The 18,657-nt window shown below is 38.7% G+C and overlaps 2 protein-coding genes across 2 annotated transcripts in view; one reads left to right on the plus strand and one right to left on the minus strand.

Moving 5' to 3' along the window:
* Positions 1 to 352, minus strand: part of OXCT1 (3-oxoacid CoA-transferase 1) — a 137,533-nt gene extending 137,181 nt beyond the window's left edge. Inside the window, exon 1 of the mRNA XM_078445145.2 lies at positions 27 to 352. Within this exon, the coding sequence (XP_078301271.2) occupies positions 27 to 104 (78 nt within the window). The 5' untranslated portion in view covers positions 105 to 352. The remainder of the gene's footprint in view (positions 1 to 26) is intronic.
* The window catches only part of RIMOC1 (RAB7A interacting MON1-CCZ1 complex subunit 1), a 48,528-nt gene that overhangs the window by 854 nt on the left and 29,017 nt on the right, over positions 1 to 18,657 (plus strand). The window lies entirely within an intron of this gene.

Genomic DNA, 18,657 nt, shown 5'->3' on the forward strand with positions numbered 1-18,657 from the left:
CGTGGCCTTCTTCGCTTGCACTTTACCTTGGACCAGACGCCGCCGGAGCGGCAGGTGGAGGCGCAGAGCCAGGGCCAGGCGGAGAGCCGTTTGAGAGCCGCCATGTTCGGGGCTGGGCTGGGTGGAGACGGCGATCGGCAGCGCGCGCGTGAATGTGTCGGAGCGCTGCCGGACCGTCGCAGCGTCAACGGGAAGGGAGCGAGAGGCAGGCGCGCGAGGGGCGGGCGGGAGGCTCGACCGCGCGTCGCTGACGTCCTCCTGCCTCCCGTGCCCTCTGAGGCTGCAAGTTTATAGAGACGCGAGGCTGGGAGGGGCCAGGCCGGGAGCGTAAGCCTGCGTTGCTAGCGCGGGTCGCGGGGGAAGTACCCCAGTCCTTCGGCCCCGGAGTCTTTTCCCAGCGCCGGCGGGTTCCGGGCAGCTGTGCCCCAGGCACGCACTTGCCTAGGCAGCCCCTTGTCGGCCTGTTAGCTTTGAGGGGGCGTGGGAGTCGGCCTTCGCCAAAGTCTTTGGTAATTGTTGGCCTAGCATTGGGGCAACGCAGGGTCTCTCTCGGAGCCTGTTGCTTTTCCAAGTCAGTGTCCGGCACGTGTGTGGGCTGCAAAGGGATACCCCCTCGAGGTCCCTTACATCTGTTCTCCCTCCCGGACAGCTTTCATTTCGTCCATGTATCAGTCCCCTCTCTCCACCCTTGGCCCTGACTTGAGTAGAGCAGGTTTGCAGTAAGAATCTGCCACAAGCCAAATGCCATTAGGTGTGACCAGGAAAGCCTGGTCAAGATTGCCCGTGGACAAGAGACAAGGTTAGGACTGGGCCTCTAGGGCCTTCTCTTCCTTCTTTCCCTTCTCCCATCATCCAAGTCTGTATTTTGCAAGATCTTTCTGGCACTAGAGTCCCAGAAACTCCAGAGATTACTCAACAGATGCAAACATTCAGGTGTATATCCTTTTGACTGTCCTTAGGTTACATAACTTATCTAGGCCTAAGTGTCCTTACCTGAAAATCTTAAATGTCAGAATTGTCATAAGGTTTACATGAGATTAATCATTCAAAGCTTCTGGCCCCGTTATAAACACGGAACAATTAAATGTTAGCATTATTCAAGTTGCAGTTGTGGATTGGTATGGTACATACATTCTCTTAAAGCCTTATCTTTTGACCAACCCCTTGAGGACATGAGCCAAGTCTGATTTCTTCTTTTTTTTTTAATTTTTTTAAATATTTGTTTATTTTTGACAGAGACAGAGTATGAGCAGGGGAGGGGTTAGAGAGAGAGAGGGAGACACAGAACCCAAAGCAGGCTCCAGGCTCTGAGCTGTCACCACAGAGCAGACGCAGGGCTCGAACTCACAGCCTGCTAAATCATGACCTGAGCCGAAGTCGGATGCTCAACCGACTGAGCCACCCAGGCGCCCCAAGATATTTATAGAACCATCTATGCGTTTAGCAGACTGCAAGGACCAAGTGGAAACTCCGTAAACGTTTTAAGTGCTGACCAAATCCTGGGCTTATGGCTCTTTTGAACCAAAGCAAAGCACACAAGGAAATTAAATAAGACCTTAGCTTCTTTAGCAAGCACACTTAACGCAATCAACCATCCAGTTTCAAGTCTGTCCATAAAAGCATTTGCCCTTTCATGGTATTCTTTTAACTCTTTTTTTCCTTATGAATATTATTATTTTAATCAAAATCAGTGAGAGAACAGGATGCCAAGTTAGACTATCCAATTACATTAGGAGAAATTATGTTAGTAATGCTCTATGTTTTCAACATATTTTAAGAAGTTGAATAGAGGGGAAATTCAGGTATTAGAACTTAAGTCCCATTACTAGTCCTAATCAGCATATAGCAGCTGTCCTGTAGCTTATTGAATGTGGAAAAGCTAACATTCACAATTGGGTCTGCTTTTCCACTTTTGCCCTTCTAGAGGACATATGAAATGGAAAACAACTTTGGCAACTTTGTCTAACTGTGGTCATATGACTCACTCTTCTTGGCTGGTCTCACTCTGTTGCTTCTGACTGAAGAGAAGACACACATTTCAGGCTTGTACTCCATGTGACTTTAATTCTTGTGGGAAAAAAAATCAGCCTCATTACTCTATGGTCAAGACACTGTACTATTTTTTTTTACAGCTCTATGGCTGTGTTTTATCCTTTTTAAAGTATGAGTTTCTTGAATTTGAACAAATTATAGAAAAGTTCTTCTATACAGGTTTCCCTCCTGGTTCCAAAGTCATTTCAGTTTTAGCCTGTGTAAAACCCAATTTTTTTTTTAATATCTGAATTTTTCTGAATTATGAGAATAGTTCCCTCTTGCTTTGGAGGACAGTTTGTGGCTAATATATTCTGGAAACTATTCTTTGTGTAATATTGTACAGCTTAATTTACACATTCTTGAAAGTTGAGATTTTTTTTTTTAATGTTTATTTTTTGAGAGAGAGGGAGCTAGTGCACACAGTGGGGAGGGGCAGAGAGAGGGAGACAGAGAATCTGCAGCAGGCTTCACGCTGTCAACGTAAACCCAGACACGGGACTCAAACTCACAGAACTGGGAGACCGTGACCTGAGCTGAAGTCTGACATTTAACCAGCTGAGCCGCCCAGGTGCCCCAAAAGTTGGGAGAATTGAATTGAATTCAAAGCTTTTATTTTTTATTTTATTTTATTTAACGTTTATTTATTATTGAGAGACAGACACAGAGCGTGAGCAGGGGAGGGGCAGAGAGAGGCGAAGACACAGAATCTGAAGTAGGCTCCAGTCTCTGAGATGTCAGCACAGAACCCAACACAGGGCTTGAACCCACAAACTGTGAGATCATGACCTGAGCTGAAGTCGGTCGCCCAACGAACTGAGCCACCCAGGTGCCCCATTTTCTGAATTCAAAGCTTTTAAACAAAAGGTCTGATTCCAGAGAGGCAAAGGAAAGTTTCTTTTGTATTATGTTATTTTATGTATGTGTGTATATATGTATATCATATGTTATGTTTTATATATATGTGCATACATACATTCATTTGTGTGTATGTTTACATACATATATATACTGCATATCCCCTTTCTGTCAAATGAATGCAATTTGTCAAAGTTAGATTGTAAACTTTCTAAATTGTCATTCTCTGCTTGAGGGATTTTTAAAGATTTTTTTTTGAAGTTTATTTATTTAATTTGAGAGACAGAGAGAGAATCCCAAGCAGGCTCTGTGCCCTCAGTCCAGAGCCCAGTGTGGGGCTGGATCCCCCAAACTGTGAGATCATGACTGAGTCAAAATCAAGAGTTGGACACTTAACCAACAAGCCACCCAGGCATCCCTGCTTGAGGGATTTTTGCTTAAATTAACCTAAAATACTATTTATTAGTATCGTCTCTCATTACTGAGATATAGGACATCCTGCCCTCACAGCTGATAGAGTATTCATTTACTCCTCCACATTGATAAACAGGGGCATCTGGAAACTTGTTTTTCAAAGGTTGTTTGGTTTAACTAGTAATAGTTCTTAACTAGATCATTTGAATCAGTAAAAAAATGTATGCATGCTCCATTTTATACAATGGTTTGTTAATATATGAGAAACAAATTCCTTCAGATATTTGCCTCTAATGTATTTGAAAGACATAAATTTGAAATTTTACATAAATATGTAAATGTATTATTTTATAATGCAAAGTATCTCTTAATTTACTTCTTTTATGTGTTATTTTCATAGATTTTTGGAAACAGTGCATTGTATTAACTAATGTGCTCCTAATATTTATTTGATTGGGGCGCCTGGGTGGCTCAGTCGGTTGAGCGTCCGACTTCAGCTCAGGTCATGATCTCACAGTCTGTGGGTTTGAGCCCTGCGTCAGGCTCCGTGCTGACAGCTGAGAGCCTGGAGCCTGTTTCCAATCCTGTGTCTCCCTCTCTCTCTGCCCCTCCCCCACTCTCACTTTGTCTCACTGTCTCTCAAAAATAAATACAAAAAAAAAATTTTAATATTTATTTGATGGATAAAAAATGAATTAAATTTTACTTGCAGTGTAGAGTGGGTGGCAGTAAAGTAAATGCACAAGATGTTTGGAGAAAGTTCAATTCCGGAAATGAAAAAGAAAAATATGTTCAGGTGCTAAAGAAATTTAAAGAAGCAAAACACACCAGAACAATTTTGTATCATTTCAAGTCTGGATGTATTACTTCTGCTTAAACCCTCTCAGTGGTGTGGGGTGCTGGGGTGACTCAGTCTGTTAAGCAGTCAGCTCTTGGTTTCAGGTCAGGTCATGTTCTCATGGTTTGTGGGTTTGAGCCCTACGTCAGGCTCTGTACTGGCAGTAAGTAGCCTGTGTGGCTCTCTCTCTGACCCTCCCACTCTTTCTCAAAAGAAAACAAAAACAAAAACGAAAAAACCTCTCCATGTTTCTAAGATACAAAGTTCAAGCGTCTTAACCTGGCATACAAGGGAGATTATCTCTTCTGGTTTTCCTTTCTCCCAGCACAATACCTTTATATTTCAATCTATTTGGTATTTGCCTCTTCACTTCCACAGGATGAATTCACACAACCTCAGAATCAAATGTTGATAGCAAATGGTAAAGAACATGGACCCTGTATGTAGCTAGGCTGCCTGGGTTCAGATCTCAGCTCTGCTATTCTCTAACCATAGGGGCTCTTGTGGTTAATAGTTTAAAAAGAGGCACAGAATAGCAAGATGTAAGATCATGTCCAGACCAGATTCTGTTTGCAGTTTTCAGTATCTGTTTGCATTTGCAGTTTTCAATCTGTTTGCGAGAGGATTATACTTTGTGATGCTTTCTGTATTTTCATAAACTAGAATACATCAGGCAGGATTCAAACCCTGGACTAGATGGTAGTATAGATTGCTTTTATCTTTATGCTTCCCTGTTTTATAAACTGTCTTTGACCCTGACACCCAAGTTTCACTCATTCTGCCCAAGCTCAGGACTTGAGGACACTTGAGTGTCCATTTCTCTCATCTGCTTGATTGGAGTTGCTTCCTAAATGAATTTCCTTTCTCTCTCAGAGTTCACCACCTCTTAAATGATCATGTCAAATACACATCTGGTCTTTGCACAAGCTCTCCTAAACTTTTCAAGAATCCTCATAGACTGCAGGTTCAAGTTCAAGTTCTTATAGCCAAGATCTCTCTAATCAAGGCTTAGAAAACAATATAACCTTAACGGCTTCACTGAAGTACTTCAGAGGTTCCACAAACATTATATATATTTTTTAAGTTTATTTATTTTTTGAGAGAGAACGTGCAAGTGAGCATGAGCAGGGGAGGGCCAGAGAGTGAAGAAGACAGAATCCGAAGCAGGCTCCAGATTTTGATATTAAAGCTTAAATTATGGTTGAACTACCCTATCAATTCTAACAAAACAATTGCATGTACACTCAATTGTGATGTTTCTCTGATTTTAACATACTGAAGGTTACCAGATTATGCAGTTGGGAATAATGTTTCTTTCTCTTCTGAATTCCTGTGCTTCAACTTGCAGAATAAATCAGTGATTAAGGTTGAAGGGCGCGTGGGTGGGTCATGTGGTTAGCAGCAGGCTTTGATTTCTGGCTCAGGTCTTGGTCTCTGGCTCAGGTCTTGATCTCAGGGTCTTGAGATCTCGGGGTCTGTGCTGAGCATGGAACCTGCTTAAGATTCTCTGCCTTTTGCCCCTCCTGCTCGCGCTCTCTCTCTTAAAAAAAATAAAAATAAAAAATAAAAAAGACGCTCTGTACTTATCTTTTTATCATTTTCACTTCTGCGTGTTAAATCACTTAAACTTGTATAGCGGTATAATAATTGGATGCCCTGCTTGGATGGATCTACTGCCTAGCATTATTTCTCATTACAGCATAGCAGTTGTTCAACAAGAGCACCTAAAACACTTCATGGTAATGTACGATAGACAGCATTTGAAGTTGTTTTCAATTTTGGTTACTTCATGTCTGATATTTGTATGTATAAACAAAACCAATCAATATTATTAGTGACTGACTATTGAAGCAAACACTTTCTGCTACTTTTCTTTCAAGCTTCTGATTTTTTTTAGGTTTATTTATTTATTGGGGGGAGGGGGGGTGGACAGAGAGAGAGGGAGAGAGAGAATCCTGACTCAGAGGTTGATCTCACCAACCCTGCCATCATGACCTGAGCCAGAATCCAGAGTCAGACACCTAACCAACTAAGCCACCTAGGCACCTCTGATCTACTTTAATGGAAGCAGATTTTAGGGATTTTAGGGCAAGCTGCAATACAAATCAGAATTTTCTTAGTATTGTGCACCCAAATAGAAAAAAAAAATAAGAAAACAATCAGACATTAATCCATGGTTGCAAACTTTTTGTTCATCAAAAGAGCCTTATTATCATCATTGATTTCATTTATAACAGAAAAATATTATGCAACTAAAATAAAAAAAAAAAGACATTTAAATTATAAAGTACCACTTATCTATTTTATATTATTTGGGTTATAAATGCAATTTTATTTGAAAGTAAATATTTAGTAATTATGTTTGGAAACTATGGCTTTGACTATCTCAGCCCACCTTCTGCTCCACATGCATATCAAGGGCCTTCTGACATGGAGTCTTTGTTCATGCCTTCTTTCCTATTATTAAAATAAAATGCAAACTGGAGACCAAACTTGAAAATTCCCTAAGGAAACAAAATCATTTAAGCCCTGTAAACAAAACTAAATGTTATTTCATGAACGTTAGTGAAATTAGGTTATTTCTTATAAATGCCTCTGATAATCATAAAATGTACAAGTCATCTTTCTAAAATGGTATAAGATAATCACTTAAAATTTTTTATGAACATATAATTGACATATAACATTAGTTTCAGTTATAGAACATAATGATTTGATATCTGTGTATATTGCAAGATGATCACCACGATATATCTAGTTAACAGCCATCACCACACATAGCTACAATTTTTTCTTGTGATGGTATCTTAAAAGTTATATATAATACAGTATTATTAGCTATAGTCACCATGCTGTGCATTACATCCCGTGATTTATTTATTTTATAACTGGAAGCATGTACTTTTTGACCCCTTAACCCATTTGCCTACTCCTTACCCCCTCTGACAAGCAGCATTCTGTTCTCTATGAGTTTGGAGATTTTTGTATGTTTTTAATTTTTAGATTCTACATGTAAGTGAGATGATATGGTATTTGTCTTTCTCTGACTTATTTCACTTAGCATAATGTCCTCAAGTTCCCTCCATGTTGTAAATGACAACAATGTCTTTTTAATGACTGAATTTTATATACATATAATTATATATATAATTATATGCAATATATAATTATATATAATACATATAATTATATATAATTACATGATTATATAGGTATAATATGAAACACATTTTCTTTTTTTCTTTTTTTAAAATGTTTATTTATTTTTGAGAGAGACACAGAGTGCAAGTGGGGGAGGGGCAGAGAGAGAAGGAGACACAGAATCTGAAGCAGGCTCCAGGCTCTGAGCTTTCAGGACAGAGACGAACACAGGGCTCAAACCCATGAACCATGAGATCATGACCTGAGCCAAAGTCGGGCACTTAACCGACTAAGCCACCCAGGCACCCCATACAGACATATTTTCTTTATCCATTCACTCATTGATGGACACAGGTTGCTTCCTTGCCTTGGTATCGTAAATAATGCTGCAGTGAATATACAGATACATATATCTTTTTGATTTAGTGTTTCCATTTCCTTTGGATAAATACCCAGAAGTAGAATTGCCGGATCATATGATATTTCAATTTTTAATTTTTTGAGGACCTTTTATCCTGTTTCCCACAGTGGCTACACCAATTTGTATTCCTACCAACAATACACAAGTGTCCCCTCTTGTCCACATCCTCATCAACACTTACTATTTTTTGTCTTTTAGATTCTAGCCATTTTGACAAGTATGAGGTGATAGCTCATTGTGGTTTTGATTTGCGTTTCCCCGATGATTAGTGATATTGAGCACCTTTTCAGATACCTGTTGATTGGGTGATTTTTTTTGCAGCACAATCCTGCTAATTGTGCTCTAAGACAACTATTAATGCCTGCAATAATATGTTTGGAAAAAATGCTGCCGAGAGACTGTGACACCCTTTAATTATTTTCATATCATGTTCCAAGTTCATTATTTTAGAAGCTCAGTAGAGCACAAGTCAGGGTAACTTATCCAGCCATAGGGAACCAACTCATTACATTATAGTATATCATGTTTTGTTTTGTTTTACTTAATGTTTATTTTTGAGGGGCGCCTGGGTGGCTCAGTCGGTTAAGTATGCAACTTCTGCTCAGGTCATGATCTCACAGTCCGTGAGTTTGAGCCTGCGTCGGGCTCTGTGCTGACAGCTCAGAGCCTGAAGCCTGCTTTGGATTCTGTGTCTCCCTCTCTCTGCCCCTCCCCTGTTCGCACACACTCTCTCTCTCTCAAAAATAAGTGACAGAAAGAAAGAAAGAGAAAAAGAAGCTACTAAAGAAGAAAATACAGCTTGAAGCAAATTTACAGCTTTTTCAATAAGAGATTAAGTCATGTCCATACTGCATATATTCACGGCAAACCAACACTTTGGCCAGCAATAAGCAGGACGCTCTTCTACACATTTCTCACTTTTTTCCAGTTTCCCGTGCCCATCCTGAGGATGGTTTTCTAGACCCAGAGTCTACTTCTTTCCATTCCATCAGGTTCACAAAGAGAAGTTTCTCAATTCCTGTTATTCCTCTTCACTACACCCCTCCTGTGCCTCGTGGTCTTCTAGGGCAAAAATCTTGGCCAATTTTAGTAATGTACTTCACAGAGTCAGCCGCTGGATTTAAAAAAAGAAGGAGAAGAAAAGAAAAAAAGTTTTGGAGGACCAAGCAAAATGAGCTTTTGGTCCAAAATGACTGGTCCAAGTCTAGATGAGGGCAGTCCTTGACAAGAAAAAGATGGGAGGTGAGGCCTAAGTGTAAAGGAACCAGAGGCTATTGACCTTTTCCAACAGCCATATTTCAAGTTCGTTCTCATAAGCCTTTACTGAATCCATGCTCCTCGAAGCCTCCTCATCTCTGAGCTCCTCTTGTCTCCTGAGAAGCCACTCACTTATGGCTAGCAGATACTTGGGTATCCCTTTTAAAATAATGAAGGTCATTATTTGAAACATGGAATTAAACAGCCACACAAGGGATCCTTCCTCCATCATACTATTTGATCAAAGGTCACATGTCAAAGCCCACTGAAGACAAAATCTATAATCAATGAGTTAAGATAGTACTCTTGTAATGAATCAGGTAGGTCCAATAGTCTTCATCATAAATTATTGAAAGTGCGTGGAAAAGTATAGGGAAACTGTACGTATAGTTTCATTGTGAGTTTAAAATATCCGTTTCAGGATTTCGAAGAGGTATTTGTACTCCCATATTCATTGCACCATTATTCACAATAGCCAAGATGTGGAAGCAACCTAGATGTCCATTCACAGATGAATGGGTAAAGAAAATGTAGTATATACATACCTTACAAAAGAAGGATATCTTGCCATATGTGACCATGAATGAACTTGGAGGACATTATGTTAAATAAAGTAAGTCAGCCCCAGAAATACAAATACTGTATGATTCCACTTGTATCAGGTATCTGAAAGAGTCACATTCATAGAAGCAGAGTAGAATGGTGATTTCCAGGGGCTCGGGGAAGGGGAAATGGGGAGTTGCTATTCATAATGGGTATGAAGTATATATAATATACCATTATATTCATAATGGGTATGAAGTTTCAGGTGTACACAATGAGTAAGTTCTAGAGATCTGTACCACACTGTATGTAGTTAATACCGTATTGTGCAATTAAAAATGTGTTAAGAGGGGCTATCTCATGTTAAGTGTTCTTAACACAATATATATATTTCCAGTGTGTTATATTTAAGTGTATTTCATATATATGTATATTTATACAGATATGTATTTCCAATTCAGTTAGCAACTTTGTCTTCTCCAGTCTCAACCTGGGAATCCAGGGGAGTGTTTTAGGAGACTAGATGTTGTATTTCATATCACACACTAATCATTCCTGTGGCAGCCCCCAGTGGAATAGCAATGATAAATCTTCTAATATGTACTTTTCTGTAGATGAATTAGGGTGGCGGCCTTCAGTGAAATAAAGCTATTTAGTTGGAAAATAAATAAATTAACAAGATAAACATTTCCCCACTTATAAATCCTAAATGGACACCAGCCAGTTCCCAGTGGTCTTGAGCTGTGACTTGAAACATTGCTGCTCTTCAGTCATATCTACACTGTGACTTTTCTGCCTACCTCAGGGTACCCTGCGGTTCCATTTACTGATGTCTAACAAAACACTTCCAAATGCTGAAAGGTTAGAATGGACTAATATATTGAGTAATCCTAGAGTATAATCAGTCTAATAGCATTGAAGTGCTGTTCACTGGAATGCAGTTGGGAAAGTAGTGGGAGGAAAGAAAGGGTGACAGAATTTAGAGATAGCTTTTAGTGACCAGATGTAGAAGGAAGGGAAAGTAGATTTCAACAGGCAGGCTTTATTTCCCATTTTGTATAAGAACCTGGAAGAAAAATTGGTTTTATATAAATATCTTGTAATAATTAATGATTTTTCAGTCTTTTAAAATTTTTTTTAAATGTTTATTTTTGAGAGAGAGACAGAGAGACAGAGCATGAGCAGGGAGGGGCAGAGAGAGAGGGAGACACAGAATCCTAAGCAGGCTCCAGGCACAGAGCTGTCAGCGTGGAGCCGGACGAAGGGGCTCCAACCCACGAACCACCAGATCATGACCTGAGCCGAAGTTGGATGCTTAACCGACTGAGCCATTTTAGAAGACAAAACATAACATTTTAAATATCCATCCCCTTCAATATATTATATCTTTACCAGGAGAAACACTACACAGCAATTAAAAACAATGAGAGAGATCTACATGTACTTACAGGAAAACTTCACCAGAATATATTGTTAAGTAAAGAAATCATGTTGCAGAGTAGTGTGTATGATGTGACTCCACTTATGTAAAAAAAGAATAAACCAAAATTATACATTTGTGGTATTTGTATAGAAATTCATAGAAAAATATCTGAAAGGAAACTAAACTGTTAACGGTGGTTATTCTAGAATATTAGAGAGAGTACGAGTCCAAAGTAAAGGGGGCTTTTTAATTTTCCATTCTATATGCATTGCCTTGTTTTAATTTTTACTGTATGTAATTACATACTATTTGTATAAATTTTTTTAAAATTAAGAATCAACAGGGGTGCCTAGGTGGCTCAGTCGGTTGAGCATCTGACTTCAGCTGAGGTTATGATCTCACAGTTCATGAGCTCAAGCCCCGTGTCTGGCTCTGTGCTGACAGGTCAGAGCCTGGAGCCTGCTTCCGATTCTGTCTCTCTCTCTCCCTCTGCCCCTCCCTACTTCACGCTTTTTCTCTCTCTCTCTGTCTCTCTCTCTCTCTCAAAAATAAATAAGCATTACAAAAATCAAAAATTATCCAGTAATTTCTTAAACTTTTAATTGGGTAGGTCCTGCAATATTAAAAAGAATGACACATTTCAATATCTTCAAGACATTGACAAGTCAAAAAATCAGGTTAAAGCCCAATGACAGTATGATTCTATGGAAAAATTTGCTTTTGTTTATGCATAGATGCCTGGAAGAATATTTATAGAAAACTCAATAGTAGTTAATTCTTTTTCAGGTGATTTTTACTTTATTCCTTATGCTCTTATAATTAATACTCATTTTTATTTCATTGTGGATAGAAAGGCATATCACCTCCACCTTCTTTTTTAAATATCTGGGTAGATATCTGTTCCCAAAGAGGTGATAAAAACATTCTAAAATTTCAAATCATCAGACATTTGTTCTACAGCAAGCTCTCTTCGATACAGGAGAAGTATAAGAAGGAATGAGATATATTCTCTTCTTTCAAGGGACTAGAAGTCTAGTGTTTGTAAGAAATATTTTTTGGACTTTGCCTAAAAAAGGTTGTTAGAATCCAATGATTTGGAAACAAGAGAGTCACATTATTGCTGTTCAAAACAATATAATGGATAGAATATAAAATAACATCTTTTGTGTTTTAGAATAAGTAATCTGTGGCTCTCCTTTCTGATAATAATTGAATAGCTATGCCAATTATCTGTTAGAAGTCAATCATTGGGGCACCTGGGTGGCTCAGTCATTTGGGCATCTGACTTCAGCTCAGGTCATGATCTCATGGTCCATGAGTTCGAGCTCTGCATCGGGCTCTGTGCTGACAGCTCAGAGCCTGGAGTCTGCTTTGGATTCTGTCTCCCTCTCTCTCTTCCCCTCCCCTGCTCACACTCTGTGTCTCTCAGAAATAAATAAACATTAGAAATTTAAAAAAAAATAAAAAATAAAAGTCAATCCTATTAATAATAAAACTAGACTCTCTGCATGTAAGAGAAGGCTTATTTTTACATCCTTTCAGTTGAGAGGTGCAGGAAAAGGAACAGAGGTATGGCCCATAGCCAGATCATTCATAAGTGTACCCATCAAATCACGATAAAATGAAAATCCATTAGGAAGATATTACAATTATAAATATGTATGCATCTAGCATCAAAGCATCAAATACATGGAGTAAAATACAGAAATGAAGGAAGAAATAGAGACTTCAATATTCAACTTTAAATAATGGATAGAATAAGTAGATCAACAAACATACCAACTGATTTCCAACAAGGGTGCCAAGTCTATTCAATGGGCAAGAAATAGTGTTTCCAAGAAATAATGTGGAGACAATTGGATATCCACATGCAAAGTATGCAAAGGAATAAAGTTGGATACTTTCCTCACACCATATGCAAAAATTAACACAAAATGGATCAAAGACCTAAGTAAATGTGCCAAACTATAAAACTCTTAGAAGACACAGAAATAAATTTCATGATCTCAGATTTGGTGGGGGATTTTTAGATATGACACAAAAAGCATGAGCAGCAAAAGAAAAAGGACACCACTAAGAAAGTGAAAAATGATGGGGCACCTGGGTGGCTCACTTGGTTCGGCTGCCGACTTCAGCTCAGCTCATGATCCCGTGGTTTGCAGGTTCAAGCCCTGCATCCTGTCAGCACGGAGCCCACTTCAGGTCCTCTGTCCTCCTCTCTCTCTGCCCCTCCCCTGCTTGTTCTCTCTCTCTCTCCTCTCTCTTTCTCTCTCTCAAAAATAAATGAACATTTTAAAAAAAGAAAGTGAAAAATGACATATGGAATAGGAGGAAATATTTGCAAACCATACATCTCATAAGGGATTTATATCTAGAATATACAAAGAACCCTTGCAAGTCAATAATAAAAATGATAATAGCTCATTTTAAAAATGCACAAAGGATCTGGATAGACATTTTTTCCAAGGACATACAATTGGCCAATAAACCCATGAAAAGATGCTCAATGCCATTATTCATTAGGGAAATCCACATCAAAAATTCAATACAATACCACTTACACCAGGTAGGCTAGAGTCAAAAAGTGAAATAACAAGTGTTGGTGAGAATGTGAAGAAAATGGAACCCTTATGTACTAGTGGGAAAGGAAAATTGGAAACAATTTGGCAGCTGGTCAAATATTAATTAAACATAGAGTCACCATGTGACAGCCATTCATTTCTTACCCAAAAAAAATGAAAATATATGGTCACACAAAAACTTTCATAGAAATATTTATAGCAATACTAATTGCCAAAGCTGAAAACAACCCAAATTCATGTCAACTGATGAATAGATAAACAACATGTGGTAAATCCAAACAATGGAATCTTATTTGGTAATAAAAAGGAATGAAGTACTGATATATGCTCCAAAAATTGATGAACCTTGAAGATGTTGTGCTAAGCGAAAGAAGCTAGCCACAGAATACCATATATTATATGATTCAATTTCTGTGAAATACAGCATAAGTATAGACCATATCCATCATCACAGAAAGTTCTATTGGGCAGCTCTGGTCTGTACAATAGTAATAGAAAGGTTGGTTGTTCTTTAGGCATGAATAATTTCTAACAAGTCTTTTTTATTAGTATTATTTATTTTTAAGAGAGAGACAGAATGCGAGTGGGTTAGGGGCAGAGAGAGAGGGAGACACAGAATCGGAAGCAGGCTCCAGGCTCTGAGCTGTCAGCACAGAGCTTGACGCAGGGCTCGAACTCACGAGCAGTGAGATCATGACCCAAGCCGAAGTCAGACGCTCAACCGACTGAGCCACGCAGGTGCCCCTGTAACAAGTCTTCTAAGAGTTGGCAGCAAACAGTTAGAAGATGGATTCTTAGCAAGAATGTGATGTAAGGAGATTTGACTTTAGAAAGAAGGTGATGTGATAAAAGCACAAAAAGATTTGAAGATGCCACATTATTAGCTGTGAAGACAGATGAAGGGGCCATGAGTTAAGGAATATAAAAAATACAATTCTAGAAGCTGGAGAAAAACAGGAAATAGATTCTTCCCTAGAGCTTCCAAAGGGAATATGGCTCTGTTGACACATGTTGAAACTGGTTTTGGAATTATAAATGTGTGTTGTTTTAAGCCACTGATTTGGTGGCAATCTGTGACAAGTTAATATAAACCTAATGGAAGCTTTAGGGGAGAATCAGTTTTCTTGCCTTTTACAGCTTCTGGAGGTTACCCATATTCCTTCTCATAAGCCCCTTTCTCCCTCTCCAAAGTTGGCAAAGGCGAGTCAAATCCTTCTCATATGGCCTCCCTCTGTCTTCTGCCTCCCTCTTCCAATTTTGGCCCTTGTGATTACAGTGAGCTCACTCAGATAATCTTTATTTTAAATTCGGTTGATTAGCAATCTGAATTCCATCTGCAACCTTAATTTTCCTTTGCCATGTAACATTCGCAGGTTCCAGAAATTAGGATGTGGATATCTTTGTGGGGCCATTGCTCTACCTACCACAATGGGTCAATCATCCTCTCAATAAAATTGAAGATATTAATCAAAACTTTGGCTTGGAGAGTTGCTCACCTCTACCTGGAAATGGAAAAGTGGTAAAATATTCAGAACTTTGTGTCTGATGGGATGAGATTGGAATGGAGTGAGTAATAGGATTCAAGGATGATTCCAAGATAAGAACTGAGGGATCACAGAAAGGATAGGAAATGATGATTCCAGGTTTGGACATTTAAAATTTTAAACGTCTATGGCATTTGCACTCGAAAATGCCCAGTAAGCAGTTTCATATATGAGTATATGGAAGTATGAAGCTCCGTGAAGGTGTTTAGGTTGGAGATAGGTTTAGGTGTCACTATATACATTGTATACATGGTAGCCAAAGTCATGAGAGTGAGAAATGTTAAACAGGGCCGAAAGGATGTGAGAAGTAAGAAGATGAAATGGTGTTTGAACCCAGGTCTCTCATACATAGTCCGAAGGTGCAGTTGGTAACTAGTATAATATAGAGCATCCCCCAGAAGGGCCAATGGTAAAGAAGTTTTGGAAAGTGGAAAGATGGGGAAGAAGATGGGTGGTAGCACACATGTGGAATGATCAGAGATCTAGGGGCCAAGAGGAAGGAGGTTCAGATCTCTAATCTGCCACTAGCTAGTTGTGCTAACTTAAGCAAGTCATGTAACTTTTTCTGAGCTTCAGGTTTTTACCTGTGAAATGTGGAAAATAATACTTACATCTATTTGTTTCACAGAGTTGTTGAGATTTAGATAAGGTGCAAGAATTCTCTGGGAAGTTAAAAGTGCTACACAAATATAATTTATTTGAACAGTAAAGTAGTTCTTATCTGATCCCATTACCATTCTGACTTACTATGTGAGCTAAAAGTCATGCTGTATGGACCAAAATGGTTTTTTTTTCAAAATGTGTTTTTGCCTTACAGAATCTGAATTAGAAAAAAAATAGATGATATGTTATATTAACATCATACACACTCATAAAATATATTATGCAGGATATATGAGTGGGTATGGAAGAGGGGTTTTGGTATGACTGCATAAACCAGCAGAGACTATCTGCATAATACCACTGGTATTAAGGTATAAAATGTGGTCAGATTAACTAGACAAATGTGTATTAGCCCTTTGGATAATTTTCTGTCGGGGACTTGAAGAAGCTGAAGCTTTTAATCTCCTGTATCCACTTAGGAAAATTGGTTAAAACTCATTGATTGGGAATAAGAGTAGTAGATTAATAAAGACCATGAGGACTAGGTAGGACAGTAATGAAGAAGGAGAGCCAGACAGAAGAGGTTGTTTAAGACCGTTTTATGCCATCATCTAGACTTCCTGTGCATGCGTTGCTTGTGAAAGGGCAAGATTTTCTTTCTGGCAGTGGTCTGAATCTCTCTGCTTTTCAGCCATTGTGGGCATGGCTGTCTGTAGTGTACATTTGCATTTTTGCTACTTGGCAGCCTCCAGCCACTCTTTTCCTAGTACTGACAGTTTCTAAAACAAAACTCCCTTTCTCTGTTTTCAGGTCTCATAGTTTGGGGGAGGGGAGGGCAGTGAGTGGACCCACCTGCTTCAAGGGACAGTCATGCCCTGGGGAGAGTAGTGGGCTCAAGGATGAACACCTGATCAAATTCGGGCGCGTGAGGACCAGGCTCGTAGATTTGGTTCTGATTTTTAAGAGAAGATACTGCTCTTCTTTTTGATGGGTTTCTAACATGAGGTTGGGAACCCAATGTTGCTGCCAGCCTTTTGTACCACCTGTTTGAGAATGGAGCCAACAGAGAGACAAGGGGGATAGGCAGTTCGTGAGAGACCTGGTTCTAATGATTTTATTTTGGCCTCTGTTTTTCAGTTACACCAGTCAATAAATTATATATATATATATATATATATATATATATATATACACACATATACACACATATACACACATATATATGTGTATATATATACATACATGTGTATATATGCATATATATATACACACATGTATTTATAAATTATATATATATATTATATTATATTATAATATATATATTATATATATATTAGCTTATGCCATTATTTTAGGCATAATATATTATATTATATAATTATATTTATATATTATATAATTATATTATATAATATATTATATTATAATATATATATATTATATACATATATAATATATATATATTAGCTTATGCCATTATTTTAGGTCTAATTTCTTATCGGTTACAACCAAAAAAGCCCCAGTTGATTGTGGTCCCAGTGTTGGAAAATATCCATTCTCCTTTCCTTCCAGAGTAATAGAACTATGGCAACCAACTGTTCAGCATTGAAAATCCTGTGTCTCATAAAAATCTAGTCTCACTGGTTACCCTAGAAGCCATATGGGCTGCTGGGAACAAAGCCTACATTTTCTAGTTTCTTCTAGTCTGGTATGGCCATATGACTAAGTTCTGGCTAGTAGGATGTAAGTGGAAATGGGCAGTGCAGCTTCCAAGAAATGCCCTTTAAAGGAAGGAACATGATCTGCCTTTATTCCTTTCTGTTGGCTGGAATATGATTACAAAGGGTAGACTTCCACAAACCACCTCAGATCAAGAGGAAACCTTAGAAAGGAAACACTTGTGACAGAGCAATAAGATGGAAGAAATCTTGCACCCTGACACCATGAAGTCCTTCTACAACTCTGGACTAAACATTCCCAGACTTCTTGAATCTGAGAGAAAAATGAGCATCTATCTTAAGCTTCTGTGGTTTTGTTTATAACTCATGATTAATCTAATTCTAATTCACTAATGCAATGTCTAATTGAAAAAAAACTCTCTGTAATGTGTGTCTGCCTCTCCAAACATTACACTGCCTATAAACTCACTTACCAAACTCGACCCTCTAAGATGGTCACAATTTCAACATGAGAAAATTCTCAACATTATAAATATAAGTCACCATTTTTGGCATTCCCAAAGAGATCACAGAGGTAATGGGACTTATTTATGATCCATGCCACTAGTGGATGTTTTTGCTTGCCTAGTTGACATTCACTCCTTTTTCTCCTCATAGAATCCCAATTTTGTACAGGTTTGCATTTCTACCCTTCTTCAACACACTCCTCACAAGTTCAGAAATGGAACTTGTGATAGTTTTATGTGTCAAACTAGGTAGGCTAGAGTATTCAGTTACCTAATCAGGTAGTAATCTAGGTGTTGCTGTGAAGTATTTTTCCCCCCAAATGTTTATTTATTTAATTTGAGAGAGACAGAGAGAGACAGAGGGGGAGAGAGAGGGGGAGGGCAGAGAGAGGGAGGGAGAGGATCCGAAGCAGGCTCCACACTGCCAGGACGGAGCCGATTCAGGCCTCAAACTCCTGAACCGTGAGATCATGACCTCAAACAAGATGATGACCTCAGCAGATATCAAAAGTTGGAAGCTTCTTAAGTGCCGATCCACCCAGGTGCCCTGCAGTAAAGTATTTTGTAGGTGTGATTAGCATCTAATCAGTTGACTTTAAAGAGATTATCTTTGTGGTAGACATGTAGATGTAGATACAGATTACCCTTTCCCTCATTGATTCAGTTTCTCTGGAGAACCCTGACTGATACAGACCTAGTCAGTATAAGAGTAATTTTAACCTTGTGTTTGCAGTTGGTTCTAGTCCAGACATGTGATCAGATTGGACCAATGAAATATGAGGAAATGTTTGATTTGAATTCTGGGGAAGTTCTTCTT

Source organism: Panthera onca, chromosome A1 (assembly GCF_046562875.1).
Source record: "Panthera onca isolate mPanOnc1 chromosome A1, mPanOnc1 haplotype 2, whole genome shotgun sequence".
Taxonomy (NCBI): Eukaryota; Metazoa; Chordata; class Mammalia; order Carnivora; family Felidae; genus Panthera; species Panthera onca.